The 27,835-nt window shown below is 37.6% G+C and overlaps 1 protein-coding gene across 2 annotated transcripts in view; it reads right to left on the bottom strand.

Annotated features, from left to right (window-relative positions):
- LOC130406887 (phosphatidylethanolamine-binding protein 4) overlaps window positions 1-27,680 on the bottom strand; it is a 104,612-nt gene extending 76,932 nt beyond the window's left edge. For both annotated transcript variants that reach the window (XM_056729464.1, XM_056729465.1), the window contains exons 1-3: window positions 27,553-27,680; window positions 27,247-27,363; window positions 26,002-26,128 (exon numbers count right to left, since the gene is read on the bottom strand). In XM_056729464.1, coding sequence (XP_056585442.1) covers window positions 26,002-26,128; window positions 27,247-27,353 — 234 coding nt within the window. In that variant the 5' untranslated portion in view covers window positions 27,354-27,363; window positions 27,553-27,680. The remainder of the gene's footprint in view (window positions 1-26,001; window positions 26,129-27,246; window positions 27,364-27,552) is intronic.
- Between the last annotated feature and the right edge of the window lie 155 nt (window positions 27,681-27,835).

The raw sequence follows: 27,835 nt of genomic DNA, 5'->3' as shown, positions 1-27,835 counted from the left end.
CGAATTACCAAAAGAATGTGTTATATTTAAAACCATTACGTCCATGATGTTGAAGTGGTGTGAATGATCCTCTTCTGTCTCACTCCAAATCATGTTTATTTAACTAAAGCAAGTTTGGGGGGTTAAAAGTTATAGTTTAGTTTTATAATATCAAGTATTCTTTCATTTATATATTAAAGAAACCTCTTCAGAAGTACAAGAAATTATAAAACCATTTCCCATTTCCCATTTCCCATGTGCCACCGTTTGTAATCGTTTTACAAAGTCAATAATACCAAAACAGAGCTTCTGTAAAAGATTCGCCATCATTGAAATGGTTTGAATGTTCAGCACCAGATTGCAGGGCTGTCCTCAGAACACAGTAGGTCTCTCAAACTGATTCTGACACCTCTCCTGTTAGTCCATCAGCGCTGCGAACACTAACACAAGCATTCACAGGCACAGAACACATCCCTTCCATGAATCTCTTCCCGATCAAGATTAATTATGGCTACTAATGCTGGCTGTGTGTGAGAACGACATAAAAGGGAAATTTTACTGCCACTCAGAGTCATGTCCTCTGCCATCCTCTGTGTGGGATGATGACATTGACGCCATTCGTAAACACCCACCAAAATGGCTCTCCCACTGGCAAAGGCCAAGCTTGAGATTTCTGATTTAGTTTGCCAATGTAACATGACGAATGAAAATGGTCTGGCTACGGAAGCCTTACAGAAGTTTGAAACCCTCTAGTTGACCTGCATTGTATTTGCTCCAATAATAATTTTGACTAAATCTGTTTTAGAATGCAGAGACATTGTGTTTTTGTGTTAAAGGGATAGCTCACCCCAAAGTCAAAATTCTGTCATCATTTACTCACCCTCTTGACTTTTCAAACTTTTATGAGTTTCTTTCTTCCGCAGAACACAAAAGAAGATACCACCATTCACTTCTATTGTATGGACACAAAACCAATGCAAGTGAATGGGGTCCAGTTAACAACATTCTTTAAAATATCTTCTTTTGTGTTTTCTGCGAAAAAAGGAAAGTCATACAGGTTTGAAATGACAAGAAGGTGAGTAAGGAATGAAGGAATTTTATTTCTGGCTGAACTATCACTTTAAAGCAGCAACTTTGCCCTTCTTTATGTAATCATTATACAAAAAGACGAGGAAATTCTTATTCCAGATGAGAAAACAACAAATGTATGTTTTTGCAAGTAAAAAACCTTGAAAAAGATTTAGTTTGGGTCAGAGGAACTGTCATTTCAAGTTAACAACAACTGTTTCGAAGATTTGTTTTGAAAATGTTTTGAGCAAGTAGGATACAGTAAAAATTTACTCATTGTTTCATGGAAATTATCAAATGTTCTGCACCCACTTGAAAACATTTTTGCCCCTATGCTCTCACGCAAAAAGGAAAGTGAAACCAATGTTCTCTCATGATTCCACTATCATGTCATGTTTATTCTTGATCTTGGAGTGGAGTCATGGCATAGCCTGAAGGTTTTGTGTGAGAAAGACATGGTTCTTTCTCGTGTCTCGTCATTGTTTCCTCCATCTCGTTCCTCATCAGCCTCTCCTTAGTGCTTAATCCCCAGCACCTGTTTCTCGTTACTGACCCTGTGTTTGTTCCCTTTAAAACACCCTCGTGTTCATTGTCCTGTGCGCGTTCATTGTACCTGTACCTGTTAATGTTATGGTGAAAGTCTTGTATACTGTTGCTCTGTTTAAGACCTTGTCTTGTCTTGTCTTGTCTTGTCTTGTCTTGTCTTGTCTTGTCTTGTACCTGTACCCCGGTGTCTTGTAAGTTTATTTTGTGTAGCTCAAAGTATTTGTTAATTTAGTTAGTCCGTGTCCTTGTTTCAGTTTATTCAGTATCCTGTCCTGTTTTCCCCCTCGTGGGTTTTGTTTTGTCCTTTTATAGTGTTTATGTAAATAAATCTTGTTTACCCCGACACCACTGCTGCCTGCAATTGGGTTCTACATTGCTATCCTGACATGTTCTATAAGCAAATTTCATTAAGAGCAGAAAATGTGTTCGCCGTTTTAAATCGTCAGTCAAATCATTAAAAATAATTCAGCAATCAGCATATCAGTCAGCTATAATTTGCAGTTTTTGTTGTTTCTTATATCTTTTTTTTATATAACCCAAATTATGAAAAAAGCACATGGAATACTATGGCATAACAATATTCGAACCCAAACAAAACCCACAATAAGTACCGCAATGCTCTCTGAAGATCTGCAGAGGCTTTACAAATGAATGTTTTTTTCAATCACCTTAATCCCAAAATTAATAATAACTCAACTTCGTAGCCCCTAAACAAGGTTCTATGTACCGTAGCACTGTAGGATGGAAACACATGCGAGGTTACAAGCTTTCATGCTCTCTTTGACGTATCTGCAGCAGATGAGGGCCGTCTGTGTGCTGCTCTCACCAGCCCACCCGTCTGACAAACGGCACCTCGCTGATCCGCGATAGCTAGCGTCAGGGAGCCCTCGCGACTCGCTGAGACTCGGCCCTACTCAAGACGTCAGCAACACCATCGCCATCGTTCGCAGCCAACTTAGCTTAGCCTCAAACAGAACAGATGGAGGTTCACAGAACATAGAATGCATACATTTGTACCAGTCTGGTAAATCGTGTTGTAGTGAAATGTACTTTCAGTGTGACTATATCTGTATTGTACATTTTGTAATTATTACTACTGAAGTGGGCAGTGTAAATGTATAAATGCTTTGCAATGTACCAAACAACACACGGTATTCTCAAATTTAACTAGTTGGTGGGTTCTCATGACTTACTTTCTTCGGCAGAACAAAAAAGATGAGATTTTGAGGAATGTTAATAACCAAACAACATTGGCCACCATTGACTTCTACTGTGTGATACAAAAACACAGAGACATTTCTCAAAATATCTTCTTGTGTGTTCTACAGAACAATATAGTCATAGATGTCTTGAATTACATAAGGGTGAATAATTGATTACAGAATTATTTTTGTGTGACTATATCCCTTTAATACAATTCATTTTTATATTCCTTTTCACAAATATTTATATAAATACAGTAAATGCGGGTAGTTGATAGACTGATATGCAACTCTTGTCTTATGGGGTGACGTCAAAAAAAAAAAACTAACTATAATGATAAATCTCTCTTATTCTATTTTAAATAAATGAATAAATCTATGTGGCATTTATGTAGCGCATTATTGTGTATTGCTATACACCCAAAGCGTTTTACACTCATATGAGGGGGTCTCTTCTCAACCACCACCAGTGTGCAGTATTCAGAGCACAACAGCGCCAGTCCGCACACCACAAACCAGCTATAGGTGGAATGGAGAGAGAGATAGAGCCAATTCAGAGTAAATAAATCTAATGTCTACGCGAGATTGCATTGTGAAATGGAAGACAAGGACTACATGGTGGTCAAAGAAATGTCAGGGGACAAGCATCCCTTCTGGGAGGTGGTCAAAGGCTTTGCCAGAAAGGTGGTCATAGGCCTCATTTGAGAGGAGTGGGTGAACGTGGAAGAGGACAAGATCACAGACTTAGACACCGGCAGCAACAGCATATAGTTTCTTATGATATCAGAGCTATAGTTGTAGACAATGTAATTAATCACGGCATGACAATGAGTGAGGCAGCTACAACAATTCAACCAAATCTCAGAAGATCAAGTCTTCAGAACCCACTTAACATTAAACATCTTTCAACTGTCAAATGACTGTATGCAGCATTGCAGTGTACCACAGTATGTAATGGGATTACTATAATTTTTTTCTTGCTGTTACTTTGACCCTGCAGAATAGAGACTAGGCCAAATAGGTGGCTGAAGCAAAATTCTGACTGACCAACAAGAGAAGGCTGTGGTCAATTTGATTTGGTGGTTCAAATCCGACAGCACATCTTGGAGAATAATGACCTTTTCAACAATGTGGAAGGCCTTTAAAGTTTGCCAGCTATTGCCTGTGAGCTGAAAAGACAACAGGTGTCTTTAAAAACAGCTATACTGGGTGCCTTCTGAAAGATATGCAGATTGAGAGAAACAACTAAGGATTGAGTATGTTCAGGTTTACAGTAAGATGACTATTGTGTGTGTGTTGAGGATCCCCAAAACTCAGTAATTGTAGCCAATAATAGTGATCTTTTAGAGGGTGATGGAGCTGGAAGCTGATGAAAACCATCACAAATTCATATTTTTGGATGAGGCAGGCTTTAATCTGGACAAAACAAGGAGAAGAGGTTGGAATATAATTGGCCAGCAACCAACCATCCAAGTACTTGGACAACATGGAGCCAATATCAATGTGCAACGTTTTGAATACTGGATAACCCGTGTTATAAGTAATGCCTGTTTAGAGTCAAACTGAATTCGCACTTGGTTTATTTTAGCGCCCGCCTAATAAATTTCTGTATTCTAGTCTTCTTCAATTTATATGGCTGAAACGTCTTCTTTAGTTTGATTGGATTAGGTTTTGATTGGCCACTGTAATTTTACTGGCTAGAATTCTCTAAACTGTGTTTGATTGACCAACCTTTTGACAAAACGGCTGTTACCGCTTTGGCTAGGGCACAGAAATCACAACTGAGCAACAACAAGTGAGCAAAAGAAAAAATATATTATTAGTTCTTTATATCCTTACAGTGGGCCATCCCACATTGAGCAGCGGCCCACCAGGAAAACTCCTGGTGTTACAGACGGCCAGTCCGCCACTGCAGTATCCAGTGGTTCTCAACAGGGGGGCCTTGTCCCACAAGGGAACCCCAGCTGTGTTCAAATGGGGCCTTAAGATGACTTATATGTTAAAATGAGCATTTCAAATCTGTTTAAAAGCCAAGATATTTCTCATGATTTGTATATTTTTTTATGAATAAATGTTTTTCCAGTTAAAGGCAAATTAGTTGATCCTGTCCAGAAACATTTTTTGTCAAGCTTGTTGGAAATCTCTTTACATCCTGATAGCAATCAAAAAGTATAGTGGCCAAGTGATATTTTTTAAATTTTATATTGTCTGTGAAGGACCAAAAAACGTTCGCTCATCAAAACACCCTGGCGGAACGCTATGACTGGTCATGTGTACATTTTCCACAGTACATCCTGTTCACGCTGACACACTCACGTCCACTGTGTCCATGTCGGGAGAATGGCGGACAATCAGCAACAATCAAACTTTCCTGCGGAACCGACAGCAAGTAAATCTACAAAAAATCTGTTTTTGATAAAAGAGGTGACGAAAAAACATCTGAATCATGAAAAAGGAAGAACTAAATTTAACATCGGTTCAGCTCTAACAGGCAAAGGGTCTGAAAGACGATACCATGGTTTCTCTCTTTCTTTTGGACAGGAATGTACATGCTTCGAGAAGAATTAAATGGATTTAGTTTGTAATTCGTAAGTCGATTTACAAAATACATTCATGTGTTTGGAGGAGGCGTGGTTTTCGAGGGCGAATAGCATTTCAGTGCTAGCATGCTAAAATTAGCACCTTTCCAAATCAAACACCCCCCCTTTAATGTCAAGCTCTAATATAGTTTATTGGGTAGGAATGGGTTTTAGTGAGTGGATGGGGGCCCTTAAATATTGTTGAATACAATGGGGGGTGTTGGAGTCAGAAAGGTTAAGAACCAATGATATAAACACGTATATAAACAGACGGATTCTATGTTTTCCTTACCCTTATTAAACCCAGGGGTGGATTCATATAAAATATATAGACATAAACTTTGTTCATGGATAACTAACCAACCGTTTGACCCATCCTTAGACCCACATTTTTCTGTAGCTCACTGGTTAGAGCATGGCGCCAGCAACGCCACGATCATTGTTTCGTTCCCAGGGATTGCACATGTTCGAATACAATTGTGTAGTATCATACAATGTAAGTCGCTTTTGGTAAAACTGTTTGCCAAATACATAAATGTAAATTTAGTAAAAATATAAATAAAAAAAGTTAGAAATGTACCCATGTGTACTGTGCATGTGGTGGTTGCTATGATCGGGCAATCCAGAGTTTGGGTCTGGCTTGATTCATTTCCAGGTCTCGACCCTTCCATTGGTCCCCTTATCACTTCATCCCAGAGGAAATTTTATGGCTCAGAGGTTGCTCTTAGATGGCTCAGGAGACTTGACAGAGTAAGTTTTAAGTATCAACTTTGTCTCAGATGTTTCTTCTAAAAATGTTTATAAGAAATAGAACTGTTGAAGTACAAGATCTCATTTGAAAGTTTAGTGAAGACATATGTAAGATTTCTGGGCTGATTTCGGGTGGGATGTAAGGGTTGTCTATCAAAAAGCCTATTATATATTGTATATATTGACCGGATAATTTTGAAAAAGGGATAATGGAACTAAGGAATAGACGGAAGGTAAAATCGTAATAATTAAGAGGGAGGAACAAGGAATAAATGGTTTGTAGCACAAAGAAAGATGGGAACGAGGGATTGGAGGACAGATAGAAAGTAAGAGGATATAAATATCCTCATGTGTTCTGGCGGTAATGATGTCACAATAGCGAGCTTTATCAGCGCCCGTGCAGGTTCTTTGGTCAGAGGGCTTGTCTTTTATACTGCTGAACAGCCACCCGCTCTGACCTCAAGGCTGATAAAGACCGCCACAAATAAGGCTGTCACACGTAGCCACACCCATGATAAGAAAACCCGCGAGACATATATCTCTTCCTCCCGAGTAAGGCTTCTCTCTTGACCTTTGCTTTATCTCATAGACATAAGATATTTAAGTACAAAGGATCAAATTTGGATCCCTAGTTCAAAACCAGATGTTGATTCTCAGGCTTCTCACCGTGGATTTAAAGGAATAGAAACTCATAGATATGGACATGATTTTCTTTTTTAGGTTGAACAAATCCTAATTTTACTTGAAAACAATGTCAAGGTATTGTTCAAGCTGTTCATAAAGGTCCACTAAAGTGAAAAATAAAAAGGCTGTCATCATTTACTCACCCTCTTGTCATTTCAAACCATTATGACTTTCTTTCTTATGCATACCATGAAAGAAGACATTCTGAAGAAAGTTGGTAACCGAACAGCACTGGCACCCATTCTTAGCACTTCTTCAAAATATATATTTTTGTGCTCTGCGGAAGAACACCATACTGGTTTGAAATGACAAGACGCTGAATAAATGATGACAGAATTTTCAACTTTTCAATTTTCAACTATCAACTTATGTACATGCATCCAAATATAGTGACATGTGGATAATGTCAAATCTCACTTGTGTGTCTCATGAAGTTGTTTCATCCTGGGACACAAGGTGTTGTTAAAGTAACACCTTTTAAAGACATATCAGGAATCCAGCTAAAGTTGAAACATTTCATTCATTGTTGTTTTTTTATGGGGTGTGACCACACACAGTATCCAGCAGGATGCATGAACTCATCTATCACGGTCCAAAAGCTCAGAGCCAATCCTGTTTTGGATACAATTAAACCACCTGAGTCAAATAAAAATGACATATGCGCCACTTTTTACGCCACAGGCAGATAACGGATTATCTGGGATTTACATAGACAAAAAAGGGCCAAAGGCTTTTGAGAGGAAATACCTATCGATTGTCAATGTGAACACTACACAGTATATATGACTCCACAGCCGCATTTTCCGCATTTAGTCCTGTTGCAGCCTTGTGTTGCGATACGCACAATGCTTTCAACAAAAGCCTGAAGTCAATCATGTAGCCGTGTTAATACATAGGTGCAGGAAATAAGCCGCTCCATCAACAGAGCGACCGCTTCCCCTCATCTCCCGTTTCTCGCTTTTCTCTCAAGCTCCACAAAAGGTCTCAACAGATGCCTGAGGTCCATAAACTCTCTGCATTCTCCGAAGCATCTGGGATCTGCTTCTGTGTCAAGGCAAGTTACGGGACAATAACCTCAGCCATATTTCTCAGGGTAAAAATGTGTTCTTAAAAGCAGAGTTTGAATACATTCGGCACAAAACAGCAAAGAGCCAGAAATCAGCCTAGCGGCAAACACAAGCACTCTGCGTCTCATACTGTGAAAGGGTTACATCCGCATCTCTCGCTGAAAGAAAATGCTCAACGTACACAGGAAGAACAAATCCTGTTGAGCCAAGCTGAGCTGAGATACCCGACATACTAGCAGCCCTTCCAGGCACAATTAGGATTTTACGGAGGGAAGAAATCCACATTCCTGCACACACAGAGAAATTCTTTTTTCTAAGTATTCCTCTAAAAAAACAGCAAGATATTTTTTCCTTTCCCTTCATACAGGCTCAGAAATCTTTCCTCTTCCTCCTTTCTCGCTGCTCTGGAATTTGTGCAAAGAAAAAAGAAAGAATTGGAAATCAAATTAAGAGCTTCTTGTTGGCAGGGAAATTGTGTCTGAAGGTTATCGGGAAAAGCAAAGATATTTTGTTGACGTTGAGGTGGATTAAATTTCTTCACATCGTATTTGTGTACGAGACGAAACGTCCATTTTGGGTTAGTCGAGTATGTGCATCGGCTCTTGTAAGACAAATATTTCAGTCTGAAATGTGAGATTAAATTTAGCTTTGCGTACTCAATAAATTACCTGATCTTACACCTTATTCAGCAGTGCATTCGAAAGAAATGATCTTGTCTGCTTATACAATAGCTTCCTCACCTTGGGATAAAAGGTATAAAACTAAGTTTCATGTGGAAAACGAGAATGATCGTTAAGATAAAACATCACATCATTCATGAAATCAATTGCTTATACATGTTGAAGTTTCATGTTGTTGTTAATACATTACTGCCACATAAAGATGCATTTTTTTTTAAATCTTTAGAAAATGGGAAACAGGAAAAATGCGTCTAAATGTCTAATGCACTGCACACATGAACATGGCACAATGTTCCTTAAACGGATAGTTACCGAACAACATACGGCGGTAGCCATTGACTTGTGTTGGTTTTGTGTCCATACAATAGAAGTGAATGGGTACAGCAGTTGTTCGGTTACCAACATTCTTCGAAATATTCTTAAATTTGTCAATGAACATGCTGATAGACAGTACCCGTTTATACAAACTTATACAGCGTTAAAAGGATAGTCCATCGTAGAGATAGTAGAGAGAGAGAGAGAGAGAGAGAGAGAGAGAGAGAGAGAGAGAGAGAGAGAGAGAGAGAGAGAGAGAGAGAGAGCGCGCGAGAGAGAGAGAGAGAGGGAGGGAGAGAGAGATCAGTTAAACCTCAAAAAGACTAAAATCGACTAAAAGACTAAAATAGAAGAGTGACTGTGTCCACACTGCACACAGAATCATGTGGAAACAGAGCTGCACTTTTCATCTCATGTCCAAACTATACACATCCAATAAACATTCTTCACCCAGTTCACAAACTTCCACAAAGACTAACCAGTTTCAACAAAAGACAAACAAGATTTCATACATACTGGGAGAAAACTCAAGAAGCTCAAACAGGGCTGCAAGATATGTCAAGTCCTGCCACTACAAAATAACAATATATGACACTATATGACAGGATCCTTTCACCCTCACTGAGAACTTTCATCAATACTTTTCTTTTTTTCTGTTTATATTGATATGATACTTTATACTTTTTAAAATCTTAATCTGTATTTGTGCAGAATCTTTATATTTAATTTTCCTGTGCTATGGCAATGTTAAATTTCTTTTATCATGCCAATAAAGCCTCTTTGAATCTTGAATCTTGAAGAAAGAGAGAGAGTCAGTGACAGTGAAAACACTCACTATGAATGTGTCAGGAATTCTTTATTAATTTCCAAGAAACAGTCATTAGGATTATACTGATTCATAACCATATACTGTATATTTTAAATAGGATAATATACATACAGTTGAAAGAAAAAGTATGTGAACCCTTTGGGCTTACATGGATTTCTTCATAAATTGGTCATAAAATGTGTTCTGATCTTCATCTAAGTCACAACAATAGAGAAACACAGTCTGCTTAAACTAATACCGCACAAACATAATACGTTTTCATGTTTTTATTGAACACAACATGTAAACATTCATAGTGTAGGGTGGAAAAAGTATGTGAAACCCTAGACTAATGACTTCTCCAAGAGCTAATTGGAGCCAGGAGTCAGCCAACCTGGGGTCCAATCAATGTGATGAGATTGGATGTGTTGATTAAAGCTGGCCTGTCCAATAAAAAACACACACCAGTTTTGAATTTGCTGTTCTGAAGAAGCGTTGTCTTATGTGAACCATTCCTCGGACAAAAGAGCTCTCAGAAGACCTACGATCAAGAATTGTGACTTACATAAAGCTGGAAAGGGCTACAAAAGTATATCTAAAAGCCTTGATGTCCATGTGTCAACGGTAAGACAGACTGTCTACAAATGGAGAAAGTTCAGCACTGTTGCTACACTCCCTAGGCGTGGTCGTCCTGTAAAGATGACTGCAAGAGCACAGCGCAGAATGCTCAATGAGGTGAAGAAGAATCCTAGAGTGTCAGCTAAACACTTACAGAAATCTCCGGCACATGCTAACATTTTTGTTGACAAATCTACAATAAGGAAAACATTAAACAAGAATGGACTTCATAGGAGGACACCGCGGAGGAAGCCACTGCTGTCCAAAAAAAACATTGCAGCACGTTTGAAGTTTGCAAAAGAGCACCTGGATGTTCCACAGCACTACTGGCAAAACATTCTGTGGACAGATGAAACCAAAATTGAGTTGTTTGGAAAGAACACACAATGCTATGTGTGGAGAACAAAAGGCACAGCACAACAACATCAAAACCTCATCCCAACTGTGAAATATGGTGGAGGGGGCATCATGGTTTGGGGCTGCTTTGCTGCCTCAGGCCCTGGACGGATTACTGTCATTGATGGAAAAATGAATTCAAAAGTTTATCAAGACATTTTGCAGGAAAACTTAAGACCATCTGTCCGCCAACTGAAGCTTAACAGAGGATGGACGATGCAACAGGACAACGACCCAAAGCATAGAAGTAAATCAACAACAGAATGACTTCTACAGAAGAAAATACGCCTTCTGGAGTGGCCCAGTCAGAGTCCTGACCTCAACCCGATTGAGATGCTGTGGCATGACCTCAAGAGAGCGATTCACACCAGACATCCCAAGAATATTGCTGAACTGAAACACTTTTGTAAATAGGAATGGTCCAAAATTTCTCCTGACCGTTGTGCAGGTCTGATCTGCAACTATAGGAAACGTTTGGTTGAGGTTATTGCTGCCAAAGGGGGTCAACCAGTTATTAAACCCAAAGGTTCACATACTTTTTCCACCCTGCACTATGAATTTTTACATGTTGTGTTCAATAAAAACATGAAAACGTATAATGTTTGTGCGGTATTAGTTTAAGCAGACTGTGTTTCTCTATTGTTGTGACTTAGATGAAGGTCAGAACACATTTAATGACCAATTTATGAAGATATCCAAGTAAGCCCAAAGGGTTCACATACTTTTTCTTTCAACTGTATGCGATGGGCATTCTGCAGCAAGGAGACAAATACACACATGTTGTGTGTAACAATGTGATTTTCCCCCAAATTTAAAGAGTCAGTGGCCATTTCAGAGTGAAAGCAAGAGATGCAGATAGGAATAGTAAACTAGATTGACTCTGGCCTTTAAGATGTCAGCACATAAGGGCTGAACCCTCCTCAACATATTATCACTGTCACTAAGTATTCTGTCAATGAACAGAAAAGGTTAAAATCATCTCTAACATGTCAAATGACACTCAACACTCAAGCTTCAGCAGATAACCCTCTTTTTAGAGAACCCTTTATGCCTAAAATGGGGTTCTTGAGTTACTGTTTGGTTCTTAGGTATACAGTTGTTTATAATGTTAATGTTTTATTATGTTCTTCAGATCAGTATCATGGTTTACAAGTTCTTTAATGCAGTACACATATGGTTTCTAAGTAACTATAAACAGAAGTTCTGTCATTATAAATGGAATATGACATTACATGACATATTCATTTTTCAGATGAACCACAAACCTTGAAAACTTGATTCAATTAAAATATTATAAGGGATGTCAAATGGTTAATGGCGATTAGGTCGCATCCAGTATAAAGGTTTGTATTCCCATAATATATGTCTGTGCACTGTCCATATTCATTTTGTATTTAAAAACACATACACATACATGCATACATTTAATAAATAAAATGAATTAATGTTTATACATCATAAATATTTAATATTTAAATATATATATATATATATATATTTCCTATAAATATACATGTATATACTGTATATGTTTTTGTGTTGTTAATACAATATGAATCTACATAGACATATTTTTTGAACACAAACTTTTATTCTGGATGTGATTAATCGTGATGAATCATTTGACAGCCCGATTAAAAACACTTCACATTCTAAAAAAATATTACAAACTTACAAATTAGTGAAACTTAATATAACCAAAAAATTATATTGTTAAAACTTTCACATTGAGCGTGAAAAATGATTGGTTAATGAACTTCGGTGCTCATGTGGGCGACACAAGTTTGAATCCAGCTCACGATTATGACTGTGAAATTACACCAGGCCCACTTAAACGAATAAAGAGTTAAAGAAAGCAAAAAAGAGCAACAGCTGGAGAGCTTTTATGAAGACAATACATTAAAAAACCTTGGGGAAAGAATCACCCAGCAGGAAAGAGCGAAAGCACATGGAAGTAAGTTGACTTATGCCCACTTATGTTCTTTTCACAGACAAAATGTCCACGCGGTGTTCCAAGTCGTCGTGCACTGTGGGGGAGAGAAGCAGTGAAAACCTCAGTCACTTCAGGGTAATGCAAATGACTTTAATATGTTAAGAAGATTAAAGTGGATAAATGTCTAGATACATTTTTTTGAAAAGCCACATAAACCTCTAGTGTTTTTATTTTGCAAAGGGAGGGGTGGATGTACACGAGTCAATACGGGATGATAAACACAAAAAAAAACACCGAAGCGCAACGCCATTGGCTGAGAAAAATTTGGCTTATTCGAGATTTCGCATTTTAAGCTTCTTGGATGTAAGACCGTCCCACTTCTTCCTTATTATTTTTAAACACCAACCCTTAGGACAACAAAAAGCTACCGGCAGACACAGGTCACAATCTGCTATCTTCACGCTCTCTCCTAAATTTTGCTTGCTTGTCTCCTTAAGCTTTTGTCAAATGGTCTTAAAGAAGAAGAAGTCTTAAAGACTTTTTCTTTCCTCTTAAGATTTCCAAAAGTAAACGTGCATCAAATTGTTTCAAGGCTCCCTAATGTCGTATTCAACACACTAAGTAGAACACAAAATTATGCAAATCAACATCGTCCTTACGTTTTCGAACCGGAAATCAAGCAATGGTGAGTTTGTGTGGTGGTAGAACGTTGCTCAGAGACCTACAGATGTCGTGGCAAAAATATGTGAGTGTGGAAAATGAAAGAGAGAAATGGAACAAAATAACATAAAAGGATTAAGAAATGATTTGCATAACATTTCCGTTACTTCCAAAGCACAGGATCAGAAACATGACAGGGACACGTTGACGGTTGAGTCTTATCGTCAGCCACATTCTCTTCAAGGTACAAAGCTAGTCAAGATCAATCATAGTTAATTTCACAATTAAGGATATAACCATCCTGAGAATCTCCTTAGCATGCTTCTGCCATCCAGAAATGTAAAGAAAACCAATATTTCATATTTTCCTTGCATCACCTTCAACTTTTTCATGATATAGAGCAGAGGCATTTTATGAAATATTGAAGTTTATCATAAATTTTATGTAATCAAACATCAGAAAAATAAGACCACCAATCAAATGAATTGATGTCCCAGCATTAAATAACTGAATATATTTTTTATTTTTTATTATAATTATAGTTTAAGATTTTAAGGTATTATTTGGGATGTCGCAAAGCCATGTGCCCTATAAAGGGCGCATAACAACGTTTGAGAACCACTGGTACAGAGATTTAATGATGTCCCCAACCAGGTGGCAAAATGTAGAAAATATGGCAATTTTCTGAAACTTAAATCCCTTATTAAATATGTATTGTGAGTGTTAAACATGTTTATTTGCTCTGATCAAAAGACATTTTCTAAACAGCTGGGCGGCTGCCAATGTTAGATTCAGGCGTTACAGACCACAGAACAACATTTACATCATGCCCCGCAGGTACTAAAAACTGCAACAATACAAAACATTTAGTATTAGTACTACTGTAACCTTGGGATGATGAACAGAAAGATCTACACTCTTTGAACAAGCACCACTGAGACCTTGTGCTTCAGTAAATTACGACAATTTTACATAGCAGCTGTTTAACAATACAAATGCGTTATTGTATCTTCTGACTGTGTTCATTAAAAAACAAAATTCTAAACAGCTTGATAAGAGATCAGTGATCAGTCTTGGTGTATAAACGGCAAAATGAAAAACTATTGTTGCGTTTGCAGATACTGTGAACATGAGAAGAGCTTTTGAATGATTTCCCGCAGCATTTTTAATTACACGACGGACTATGGATGGTGACGTCACTGCTCGCAAGAAACCTGACTCAAATTTCCATATGAATGCGGTTTTCTGCGTAACTACTTTATTGATATGCATGTAAACACGAGAAAACAGATTTGTTGTAAGCTTTTTTTAAAGATTTTTTTATTGCCATTTGGCCTTTATTGGACAGACAGGGATTTTGGAGAGGACAGGAAGCGGAGTGGATGAGAGAGAGGGGGTGGGGTCGGGGAAAGGACCGCGATCCAGGACTAGTACTCGGGTCGCCTGGGACGCGCAGGGACCATAGGTCGGAGCACGAACCACTCGACCATCAGCTCCGACATTATAAGCTGATTTTTGATAGATATCCGTTAATTTGTGCATGTATAAACACACTCAATGATACAAATGGTAAAGGTCAGAAAAAGAGCTTGGTCTTGCAGGAGGATGGAGTCTGACCGGCATAATATTCCGATCCCCAATGCATACTTTTTCCGAAAATAATAAGATTGTCATAAGATTGTAGCATAAAAAAATACAATAATTATTTCTTTCAAAATGCAGGAAATTGCCTTTTTTCACAGAATACAAATAAATGTGTTTTTTATTCGTATAGACAGTTTCTTCGGATGCGCGTGACTGGCCCCCAGTTAACTATTGTTTTTGTTGGGCTAGTATACTTAATTTAATTTATCTAACATTTGTATTATTATTTTATTGTACAATAATTGTATTGAATAAACAATTTGTTGAATTTTGATGTATGTTCATTTTATTAAATAAACAATTTGTTGAATGGGTCCTGCAGTTTGGTCGCATTTAAACAAACTGTATGGTACTTTTGACATCCAGCGTTGAGCTTGGGATCGGAGTCTAACACCGTGTCTACACCAGACGCAGCGCAATACTAAAAAAGACAACAGAATGCATTAGAACCAATTATAGTTTAACATATAGTTTAACTGCAACCCACGGATGCGCACATGTGCAGTAACGTTTGTCTATGTTGTCACTTTGAAACCGTCTATAGTATTTTGTTTTTCGTATTGAATCTAATTCATAACTAAATGTTCAAACTACTCTGATGGTAAATTGAAGGCAGGAGTTTCAGAAGTTCTGAATGACGGAAAAGTTACGAAAAAAATAGAAAGTTGCAAACTTTAGAAACTACTTTGATGTGAATGTAGACTTAGAGAAAAGAAGATTACACAGGGCTCATTACAGTACTGTATATATTGTACTTTCTTAGATTTCCCACAGAACTATGGATCTGCCAAGCCTCTTTCCTCTCTTGTTCTCTTCAGCTTATCTGTAAAAACAATATTTTGCCAGGAGAAAAGGGGGACAGAGGGAAGCCAGTGAAAGTTTGTGAAGTCCCCGCGGGCTCAATGGAGACCAGGTGAATCTGTGGGCTGGGACGCAGAAGCATGACGGGGGTGGCGGGAAGATTTAAGCAGAATCTTCAGACTCGCATGCATTTAATTCCTGTAAAATGAATGCAAATCCTAAACTTTCCGAACTGTTCCAGGAAAACTTGGGGAAAGTAAAAGTTTACAGCTGCCTCAAAGTTTAAACCAAGATCATTCGGTCTTTAAAGGTCATTGAGGAAGGTGTTGCAGTCATGGCATAGAAGTAAGCAGAGGTGACAATGTAAGGGAATGCAAGTTTGAGTCTCCCAAGCGACATTTCTTCATTTTGCATCATCAATAAATATCACACAGACCAAAAGGGCGACACTTTAACCTTTTTCAACAGCATGGCATCGGAGGGCATGAAACGCACCGAAATGTCACAGTCTGTGCACGTAAGTGTAGGAGACACCCACTCAAAAAGACACCCAGCAACATCAGCCCGCAACAATATCGCCTCACAATTCACATTAGAGATGGCATTGCATATTTCTGACAGCCTTGCCTTTACACGCAGAACTACTCTTAAATGGGATTGGGCAGATCCCTCTAAACAGCTTGCAGCCGAGTGACATTTTGTACCCATTTCAGCAACGGTTCTGCCAGATATGATCCGCCATCTAGTTAACGCAAGTGTTAGGCTAATTACTTTAGCTGCTCGAGCCTGGCCTCCGATGCTCCGTGCAGCATCGATTCTGCGGCAGGCGCTCGTCGGTTTCCAGGCTTCGTATAAATAGAAATTTAATTTCTGTATGTTTATCCTGGCATCCTCTGCGGCAAAGGCATATTCCTGAGTCTGATGGATTATTGCATCTTTGAACTTTAAAATATCTGTCAATGCAGGGAAAAGACACAAAGTAGAGTCTCGACTTTAATGAGATTTGTAAGCGACAAACGAGAGATTAATGGTGTAAGTCGATGTAATTCCGTCTTTCCGAACGCGCCTTGCATACCGTCTTATTTAACTCTTCTGTTTGTCTTTTCTCGCCACCTATTTTTTTCATAGGTTCGCCATAAAGCAAAAATTGAAATGAAAGTGGTGTGTGTACTTATGAGGGATCTTAATAAAAACGCATTGTTTAAATTAGGGTAGCTCACTGGAATTTGTACCATATGGGGAACTACAAACTAAAAGACAGACCGGAAGATTAAAAATGTTAAACAAATTATAAAAAAAGGGAGTCAGAGAGATGATGAATTCTTTTGCTCTGACACACTCATACTGGCCACTTATCGAGACAATGTGGGTTCAAGTCTGACTAATGTCATTTATTTATTTGTTGGTATTCCTATTAAGTACTGGTAAAGTGTCCAAAAAAATCTAATTAAGAGTGATAATCTAAAATGACTAGTAAAAGTATTCCTGTTTTTGCATCAAAAATTAATTTATGTGTCAGAGCCTCATGGGCAGCACTATGATATAGTGCAACTGCGTCTCTGGTGATCTGAGTTCACTTTCCAAATTAAGGTCCTATGTTTATCCCTTTCTCCAGCCAGTACTTTCCTATCAAAACATTACTGTCCCCAAAGCATTAAAGGGAAAGTTTAACCAACAGTACATTTTCTGTCATGATTTACACGCCCTCAAGTCCCAAACACAAAATAAGACATTTTGTAGAATGCGACGAATTTAATAGTCCTCGGTCACCATTGAGTACCATTGTTTTATGTCCAACTGTTACAGTCAATGGTGTCCCAGAACTGGTTGGTTACAAACATTCTTACAAAAAAGTTTTTGAGCATTTCTCATTTTTGGGTGAACCTTAAAAAGCCCCGAAATATAATAATAAGAATTTACTGATATTATTAACATTAAGTATAATTTACCTGTGGATTCAATTCTTAGTGTTTTTGAAGATACTATTTTATAAACCTTAAAGGAATAGTTCACACAAAAATGAAAATTCTGTCATCATTTACTCTTACTGAGGTTGTTTCAAACTTGTATACATTTCTCTGTTATGTAAAACACAGAGAAAGATATTTGTATGAATGTTAGCAATTTTCAGTTCTGTGACATCATCCACTACCATAGTAGGAAAAAATATTGTATCTATTTTTTGGTCTGTTGAGCACAAAGTGAAATATTTTAAAGAATCTAGGAACACAAACAGCTCTGGGGCACCTTTGATTTGACCTACTATGGCAGTCAATGATGTCACAGAATTGTAAATTGCTAACATTCTTTCAAATATCTTTCTCTGTGTTCATCAGAATTTATACAGTTATGAAACGACACTAGGCTGAGTAAATGATGACAGATTTTTCATGTTTGGAGGAACAGTCACCTTAAATCAAACTGGCTTGACATGCCACTTGAATTTAAATTATATTAAACTGACCAAATCTGTAGTTGCATTTCCTATAACTAATAAAATGAAGTTGAAATCGGTTCAATTAAAAAAGTTACAATGCAGCATACACTCATTTGCATCAAACCTGTTGTGATCCATTTATTTCCAGCATGATTTGAAGATGTTCCAAAACCTCTTTTATGTTCAAGAGCTGAGGTAAAAAAAACACAACAGGACACACAAATCTAGCTGATGGAAAAGGCCACAAGGACAAAGACATAAGGATAAAGACATAGAGTCTATCCATGAGGTCAAAGTCCAAACGCCCCTGATGCCTGAACAGGAGTTCAGACCGCTGACCCTGCCCGCAGGGTACATCTTACAGTTTCTCACTATAGAATCTTTATATCCACCACGTTCTCCATTCAGTGCAGAGCCCGTATAGAACATCTACATCATCGATGTGTGTGGATTATGCATTTCTCCACTCTCATTCAACTGAATATTCATAGTCAAGCCTTTGCCAACATCTGCTGCTTCTCTTACTAGAGGCAGTGTCAGACCCCCGGTGTGATTCACAGGCATTGTGTAAGCACGTCCGATGATGACTGTATAAATGAGGTCCGGTGTCAAAGCAATATGTTTGTTATCATGACAAACAGACCCACTGGGGAGAAGGAGAGAAACTGGTGTCTATCCCGAATGCGAGCCTGTGATCCTACACACCCGGGACGCCCACCAAGTAATGGCAGATTTACTATTAAACAGACAACATTCACCTTCCGTTATTCACAACGATGATCTCATCTGGTAAGAATTTAATTGTGGCTCCCTTGCAATGCATACGATAGTTTCATTTGAATTGGCCATTCCCACAGGATGAATTGAAATAACAGGAAAATAATTTACGCACAGTCCCTGCTCTAAGTTGATGATTTTTGGGGTCAGCTAGATTCTTTTGGGAACTTGTGACCATGGTTGATAAAATAAAACAATTCATGAAATACTATCAAACAAAAGATTTTCTAGATTTCTACACTGAAATAAATTAGAAACATGATTGATATCATCTAAATGTTTCTATGAATACTTCACTGGTTTATGGCAAGGTTCTGACATGACCTTTTCAGTTATTTGCGATTACTGGAGATATTTTTTTCATTATGACCCATTCACTTGTGAATCATTTGCAAACTGGTTTAATGTTTCATTAAACTGCTCAACACAAACTTGAAAGCAAGTCTCTCTGCACATTTGCTTTTCAGCAAGTTTAAAGGGCTGCTTACATTGTAATGATAAAACGATAACTGGAACTTTAACAATATTTTTGTCCACTCCAGTAGACGATAATGATAGTTTATGCTTATTCTGAGGCTATATTGTTTCGAATAATTAAAATGAATATGGACAACCTGCTGATGATGCTTTCGTTTTCATTTCATTCGTTTCCATTTTCCCAAATAATGATGCTCTCTCTGTAGCCTGAAGGTGCACTCGTGTCTAGGATGTAAAGTATATATTTTGCTCAAGTTTATATAATTGTAATAAAAAACACACCGCTTTCCGAATGTCTTTAATTCCGACATAATATCCACGTCGCGATCATCAATAACTTAACATTAGGTAGCAACCAGGGCCTTTTTGACATTATGGTTTATTGTTCGATAGCGTAAAAAATCGTTCTGAAAGTGATCCCACCATATTTTTCTCTGTATCTTTATAGGTGTGATGTGAACCCCACTTTTGTCCAAAATGAAGATTGATTTTTAAAACTTCTTATAGGTATAATGTGAATGGCCCTTAACGCTATACACAATGTGCATATCCTAAAAAAAATCTGGAGTTTTCCTAAACTTTCCCATGTCTGGAAACACGAAATTCGATCATAGTTCTGAGGTTTTCACCACTGTAAGTCTCTCTAATTCCTTCCATTTCTTTCTACTTTTATTTCCACTTTCATGTGAATTTCCATTAAAATTCTGCATCCTCAGCCTTCAGCACACACCTTCTCGAACAACCTCCAGTGATGTTTATCTCTTCTTGCTTTCTACGAAACTGCCGCTATCGGTTCCCCGTCATCTCCAGCCCTCCCTCCCAAAGACAGACATATTAAAGCCATTCGCCCACTGCGAGTATAAAAAGCACTCGAATCCCCCTCTCTTCCTCCATCTTTCATGAGGCCCAACAGCGGAAGACCTTTCAGGAATCCTGCATGGGTGGACGAGTGGGTTTTCCCTGGGAAAGACACTCAGGGTCTTCCGGAAAGGAACCCCACCTTCGGATGTCGGATAGCACGCCGCTATGCCGCGCTGGTGCCAAAGCTAGCGTGGGTGAGTGGGCAGCGCTGCGCTGAGACGACTAGCAGCCGTGGGCACTGCCAGGCTTAGCAATGAAGATGCCGCCCCTGTCGTCATTACAGGCAGCGAACAGAAAAGAACAGAGAGTTTCACTGAAATAAGCAAAAAAAAGCAGGAAGTAGAGAGGGATGGTTCACATTGAAATCCTCTCTCGACGCCCCCACGCGCGGTTTTAAGCACAGCGTACAAAATCACCCTCATAGAGAGAGCGAAGAAGAAAGAGAGATATTAGCAGCGCAGCAAGGTAGCTCAGGAAATCACATCCAGGCGCTTTCTAATCACTGTAATGGTTTACAAACCTCATGCTCATCTTTCTTAAGCACCAAATAAAACAGTCAAAGTCCCCATATGAACCACAGGCGCTGCTTTCTTATGCCAAAGAGACTTTCAACAGCAGCAGGGGGCATGAGCCCAAAAAAGTGAACGTGATTTTTCTTAGGAATAAGTCGTGTTTTAGACTTTGAGGAACTTGGAAAAAGCAGCTTATTCTTAAAGTTAGGATATAGCAATGTTATGTAGTGCACCTCTTGATAAGCAAATAACCTGGTTCAGTTGTCATATGAACTGCACATGCACACACTACCGTTCAAAAGATTGGGATCACTTGACTGACTGAATGTATTTATGATCTTAAAAATCCAAAATCTTAAATTGATCGATAGGCATTTGCTTATATCTGACATTGAAAAAATATAGTTGTGAAAAAATTATAACATCTTTCAATAGAAAACTAAAATAGTATTTAAAAAATAAGTTTCTGATTAAGAATAAATGATGAAGAAAAGGTAAAGTCAATAAATGCCCAGCAGAGATGTGAACTACTTCAATGCTGTTTAAAAAGCATCTCCGGGACTGACCTGAAGAAACTAGCTGCTAAAATAAAAATTCTGCAAATCCACACCAAAATAGAATACAGCTTTGTTTTTTTTTTGGTTCTTTAGTCAGGTCAAGTCAAGTGAAGTCAACTTTATTTATATAGAGCTTTTTCAATTTTCATTGTTACAAAGCAGCTGCACATGAAACATATTGACTATAAGCAAAACATTGAAGTTATACATGTAAAAAAAAAGTGAACAAACAAAGAATACACAGTTCACGCTCACAGGTTCATACACTGCCACAAGCATAAAACACAACACGCACAGAGCACAATATACACATGCACTGACACACGCAAGCACACACATACACAGCGTGGTTATCTCAGAGAAGCCACACATTTAAGATAAAAGAGTGAATTAAAAAAACTTTAAATTCTACAGCTGTTTTCAGCAGCCCCAACATAATTATGTTGTGTTAGTCACAACATAACTGTCATCATCACATTATTGTTTCGATGAGATTTTTTCAAGAAAATTTTGAAAAAATATAAAAAGTGATCCTAAGTGATCCTAAACTTTTGAACAAAAGATTTTATACTGTATCTTATATCGATTATGCATCACAAAAGCAACAACAAAACATTCAACAGTACTTGTCTGGTGAGTGATCCATCCTTCAAAGAAAACAAAATTTAACGAGTTATCTAATGTCGCATAGTTAGGACAGCAAAATAAACAGGTTCATGGTCATTAAAAATTGGAAGGCAGGAAGGAAAAGAAAGGAATCATAAATCTTCTGTTGTTAATGTCAAATGTTTTGTGTTCATCAGCATTTTCCCGCAGTTCATTTCTCAGGTCGAGGGCCCTCATCTAAATCCACATTGCGGTGTAATTAAACACCGATTTACTTGCAGTGAGGATAAGCAAGTATTTTGGACAACTGAGATTATGAAGCCATTAAAAATTGAGTTTTGTGCCATTTTCAAAGTACTGCGTCGCTACTTGGCAGCCAATGTAAAGACTGAGAACAGCTGATTTAGACTGCATGTTATAGCCTCAAGAGCATTTACCATGGACTGTGGGTTGCTGAAGATCACTGACTGCTCCTGACTGTAGCCTCAGAGATGCTGTTAAAGTGGGATGCGGGATAATCTCTGACCACATCGGTGGCCAATATAAGCATTTCTTGAATTATCTGTACACTGGCCAACATGTATTTTTCACTTCAAATAGAATATTCATTCTATAAGTTCACTGTATATATTAAAGGCCCCTTCAGATAAAGAAGTTTGTCCTTTAAATTCTAATGAATTTTGATTTACTGTCAAATATTTTTCTTTCATTGGTTGGAAAAACACTCCTCAAATTGATAATGATATCTGTCCACTGCTTTGTTATTGTTATAGTTGTTCTGTTGACTTTATTTTTCCTTTGTAATTATAAAGAAATTAAAACTTTCTTACAGTTATCCTTTCCATCCTTAATGTTAACTGGATGGTTTATACTGTATATTGTACATACTGTAACACGGTAGAGAAAGATTAAGATAAAAGAAGGTGTGTACTTCCCACAAACCCAACTGGGGCTTTTTTATTTATATTTTTGATGGATGAAACGTTGTACGAGTTAAAATATAGGATTTGGGGCAGTTATATATAATAAGTGTGGACATTATGTTTGTTTTTTGCCTAGACAAAAATTATGAAACTTATACTGCTGTCCATTGCTGGGTTTCACATGGGATTCACACCAAAATGTATTTCACACGTGATCACATGTGTTTTTTGCTCATGTGGATTTCGTGTGTCTTAGGTTGTAGCAACAGACAATTTGACCCCTACTTTGGTATCAGTTTTATGGTTTTCCATTCCTCTTTTATAATGCTGCAATGAAATGTATTTGTATTATGTATCTGCCACCTCAGACAACAAAGCCATTCATTCTGCATGTATATTTCCAAATGTACTGGCATTCCATGCAACGTGAAAAGCCGAAAGAACAGGAAATCATTTCAGTGATGTAAATGAATCGAAGATATTTGTGGATCTGAAAAATGGCACAAGCAGAACACACAAGTGTTGGTACACAGAATGCTGCCAATGGTCTGTTCTCCAAACTGAGAACATGTGGTATCATCACAAGAGAGAAACCAAAGAATATTCTGACGAGCGATACAAAACTATCCCTCAGTAAGAATATTTATAACATTTTCTTGGGTGTTGTCAACGGGAGAATGACTGATAACCTATTAGTAGAAGATCTTATAATATTCCAAAGTGCCTTTTTTAAAAGTTTCAATGGTTTAATAGACTAGACTGACATCTCAAAAAAGTTATTTTTCATTTTGAGGAATATCAGATGCTCAAGTAATAATAAATTCATGAAATAAGTCAACTAATGTCATGGAGTGCTCAAAATGTGTTTATCAAATTAAATGAATAATAATACAGAGAATCTTCCAAAACAGCTGTGGCCAAACTATTACTGAAAAAAAACTGACGACAGTGCGTCTTAAAATGCCAGACAAAGACACAATTATCTCTTTTACAGCCTAAGATTAGAATAACTCCAATTAAGAGAGCTTTTGACTCACAGCGCTGAATTTAACTGAAACAGTCTCATTTCTCAGGCCACATACAACATTATAGACAAAAACGTCATGCACCTTCAAAAGCAAAACAAACCATGACGTTCCAAAGCTTGTTTTCCAAGCAAACCATACCGTATGCAAATGATGCCAATAAAATGGCGACACTTACAACATTCACTCAAAGCCATTACTTTGATGATTTTTGAACACATTTCAACAGCCATAACACTGAAACGTTATGGCTGTTGAAGTTAAAATCAAGTTCAAGTCAAGCTGAGGGTTGAGTCATTACTTTGAGGGCTGGGAGAGGAAAATCTGTTGTTTAGAGTGACCCTCTGCTTTTGTTTTGGGTAATAAAAGCCCATTGAGAGGCAGTCGCACTGGACCGCTGCCCATTTCGCTCTGTTTCAATTACCCAGCATGCCTTCAGCAGGGTAATGAGGTGGGTGTCACCACGGGGGTAAAGCGACAACCAGTGACCGCTGCGTCGCCACTTGGCCTCTCATTTCCGTGGCTATGAATTGTCGATTGGCAGGGTCAAGAGGGCGGGAAAGCGGGACCAACTGCTGAACGGGGGCTGCACGCACGGCCTTCAAATCCCACACGTATTCTCAGCGTGGACCACCAGCTACCATATGTTTCTATCAGAGTCTCGATCACAAAACGGGGCACAGGCAGGAATTACATTTGAAAGGCCGGTAAATAAAGTTGGTATTGATTTGATCTCACATGTAATCCGTTTTGCTGTCTGACACAAGTCCAGCAATAAAAGAGAATCATGTAGGACAGTATAATAGATAATATGACCATACATCAATTGGGGTTTGGGAGACGCCAGGGCGATAGATCATCTTCAAGCCAGACTGCTTAGCTATGGAATTTATAAACTAGCTCCTAAAATTGAAGTGGCTTTCGATTTTAGTTTCCAATTTATAGATACGCCGTGGTCCTTTTCTGCTTTTGGGCTCTACAGTTGATTCTATTTCAAGTTTACGAGAATGATTTCAGCGGCATCGTTGTGCTAAACTCAGATACGTGAAGTAGACGAAATGATAACAGTTTATACGGCTCTCCTAGCAGCTGTTCAACGGACTCCTCAATCATGTTTGTATCTTAAGCCATGTCTCTCACACTATCTGAATTGTTCACCTTATAGAAACAAACAGTAAAATGTGGAATGTTACAAACCTTTTTCATTAAATCACATAACCATGTCTTGTAGTAAACAAAGAATGGAACTGTATTAAATGCATTAGAAATAATACAGTAGTTTTATTAAACCTCAGAAAGTTTGCAACAATGCAAAATTATGAAAAGCGCAATATCAATAAAACTGAATTGAATTAGAGGAAATGTAACTGGATACAGTACCTTTGGAAACAAAACTTTTTATATATAAAATATATATATATATATATATATTTCCAATATGAATTAGTACAGTGGAAACATGCTTTTTCTAGGCACAGAACAGACACTTTCTTTTAAAACTAAAAGGATTAAATAATCAGTGTTAAATCAACATGGTTTTTTTTGCATCAGCAGTGATACTATTGACAGTAGGCTATACTGAGTGCATCCAATGACTTTTTTCCTGAAGTTCAAAAAACCACTAATTACTTTAATAGAATAAACCAATAACATAGAGGTCTACATTTTAAAGATTAATATTATCACATAATATTCATAAAACTGTAATTTCTGTCATACTCTAGAAGCGATTCACATTAACTCAAGTACACGTACTGTATGCTTTCGTAATGCAACACTTGTGCCATCTTCTGGACACTGCAAAAACTGTCCCAGTGTGAAATGCAGTTACAAAATATAAGTTAAAACTGTTTAAACACTCACTAGTTAGGATTGAAACAGCATTTGACTAGCTAGGAGCATTTCCTTTATTTTCTATTGATTGGACACATAATACATTTTTGTAAGGTTGTAGAACATCTTACGTTTGTTAAAAGACGGATGACCTGACCTGACCTCTCAGTCATTACTATCGCTTAAAAATAACAGTAAACACTTGCTAAAAGTGGTGAGTAAGACGTTACTGATTGAGAGGTTTCAGAGTAAATTTCTCTTACCTCTTTAACACCTGGCAGATGAACTTGAGGTGGTCCCCACACCTTGCTGATCTTCTCTCTGACCTTTTGAGGGACTATCAAGCATTTATCAATAATCAGATCTGGGTAAATCACCTTCAACCCTCCCCTAAAGATCAGAAAACATTAAAATGTAAATATGAGTACCGTAAAATATAAATCTTGCACTAATAATTGCTGTGATTTTTTCATAGTTGCGTTGAGTTTTCATGCTTTTCTATGAAATGTCATAAGACATCAGTATAAGATATGGCTAGTCCATGATTGCACTGAAAGTTGAACTACTGAGTTAGTTGTTTGATTTGTTAGGCTTGTTGTGTGGGTGTTGTGTGGGACCGGCTGCTTCAATATCTATGACTCAGTGCTCTGAGGGAGTCCTGCACGTCCCACACCGGCCTACAAGTCAGATTTCTAGATACATTTAATCTAAGGAAATATGGATTGGAAATTAACCCCAGTCAAACACTCCTAGCAGAACGCAGTGGGGAATTTGTATAGGATATTTATCAGAATGTTACCCAAATGATCACAATAGGAATCTCAATTTTGTATAGGATTTTAGCAGAAATAGATTGTTTCTCAACAAGTCTATTAAACCATTGTTTAAATTTTCACATTTTCACATGCAGTTATGACGGAAAAGGACCAATGGATATGGAATTACTATCATTCATTAATTTAATTCGATATTAAAAGGCAGTAAGTGTTAATCCACCCAAGTTTACCCTAGTGTCATTTTCCATCTGCCACTGTATATATATAGGCAATGTTTAATACACATTTATTTTTAATAATACATTATATAAAGCCATTGATTTTACTTAAAGCAATTAAAGGACTTTTATCATGACAGTTTAGATACAAACACATACTGTACATTTACTTTGTTGTCTAATGTAAATGAAGACATGCCATATACATACTTACATTGATACAGATACTATAATACTTAAAAATATCTATAACATAAATTATTATGGTCAAGATCTAATACTATACTATGACTTTTATTACACAAAACTAACTAACTAAATGATCAAAAATTCACAAAGAAGAGCTGGACAAACCAATGAAATTGCGCTTAATAATTTCATAAAGTGATGGTTCATCCCAGTTCATTATAAATAATATTAGGCCTATTATTATTATTCTAATAATATAACATAACTTGAATGAAGGCACATTTGAGCAGAATGAGAACTTTATGAAGTCTTTATTAATTCTTACTTGCAGAATTCAGCATCTTCTGGAATTAAAAGCTCGTGACAGGTCGATCTGATCACACGACATGCAGACAGCAGCCACAAAACAAACGACATGTAAAACAGTAGCATGTCCGCCGACCTTAACAGAAGAAGACACGTCTGAATGTGAATACATTTCAAATAAAACACATTTACGTGTAATTTAACTCGTTATGTTAGAATGTAACGTGCGTATGCATGACGTTAGCCTACGTGTTAGATTATAATATTGACAAGCTATTCAAACTCCTTCATAACTTTCGTCGTTTCAGTCTCAGATAAACTTTACCTGTAATTCTCGAAGAGATTGTGCTTTATAAGCGTAAGTGCTTTGCAACGAAAGTTACTCAACGTCGACTAAAATAGGTAATCTTATATTATGTTACAAAGTTAAATGAAGAAACACACTAGGCCCACCCACTCTTCACTGACATTGGGTCTTAATAAGCTGATACTTTATTGGTCTACAGATGTGTCAATCATTCTTGTCATCAGTTAGTAACGAAAGGTAAAGGTCAATTACTTAGTAGATCATGCTACTCTATGAACCAAGGTTTGATTTGTGCAATTCA

Source organism: Triplophysa dalaica, chromosome 18 (genome assembly GCF_015846415.1).
Source record: "Triplophysa dalaica isolate WHDGS20190420 chromosome 18, ASM1584641v1, whole genome shotgun sequence".
In the NCBI taxonomy this organism is placed as follows: domain Eukaryota; kingdom Metazoa; phylum Chordata; class Actinopteri; order Cypriniformes; family Nemacheilidae; genus Triplophysa; species Triplophysa dalaica.
This window is presented reverse-complemented; position numbering and strand designations above follow the sequence as displayed.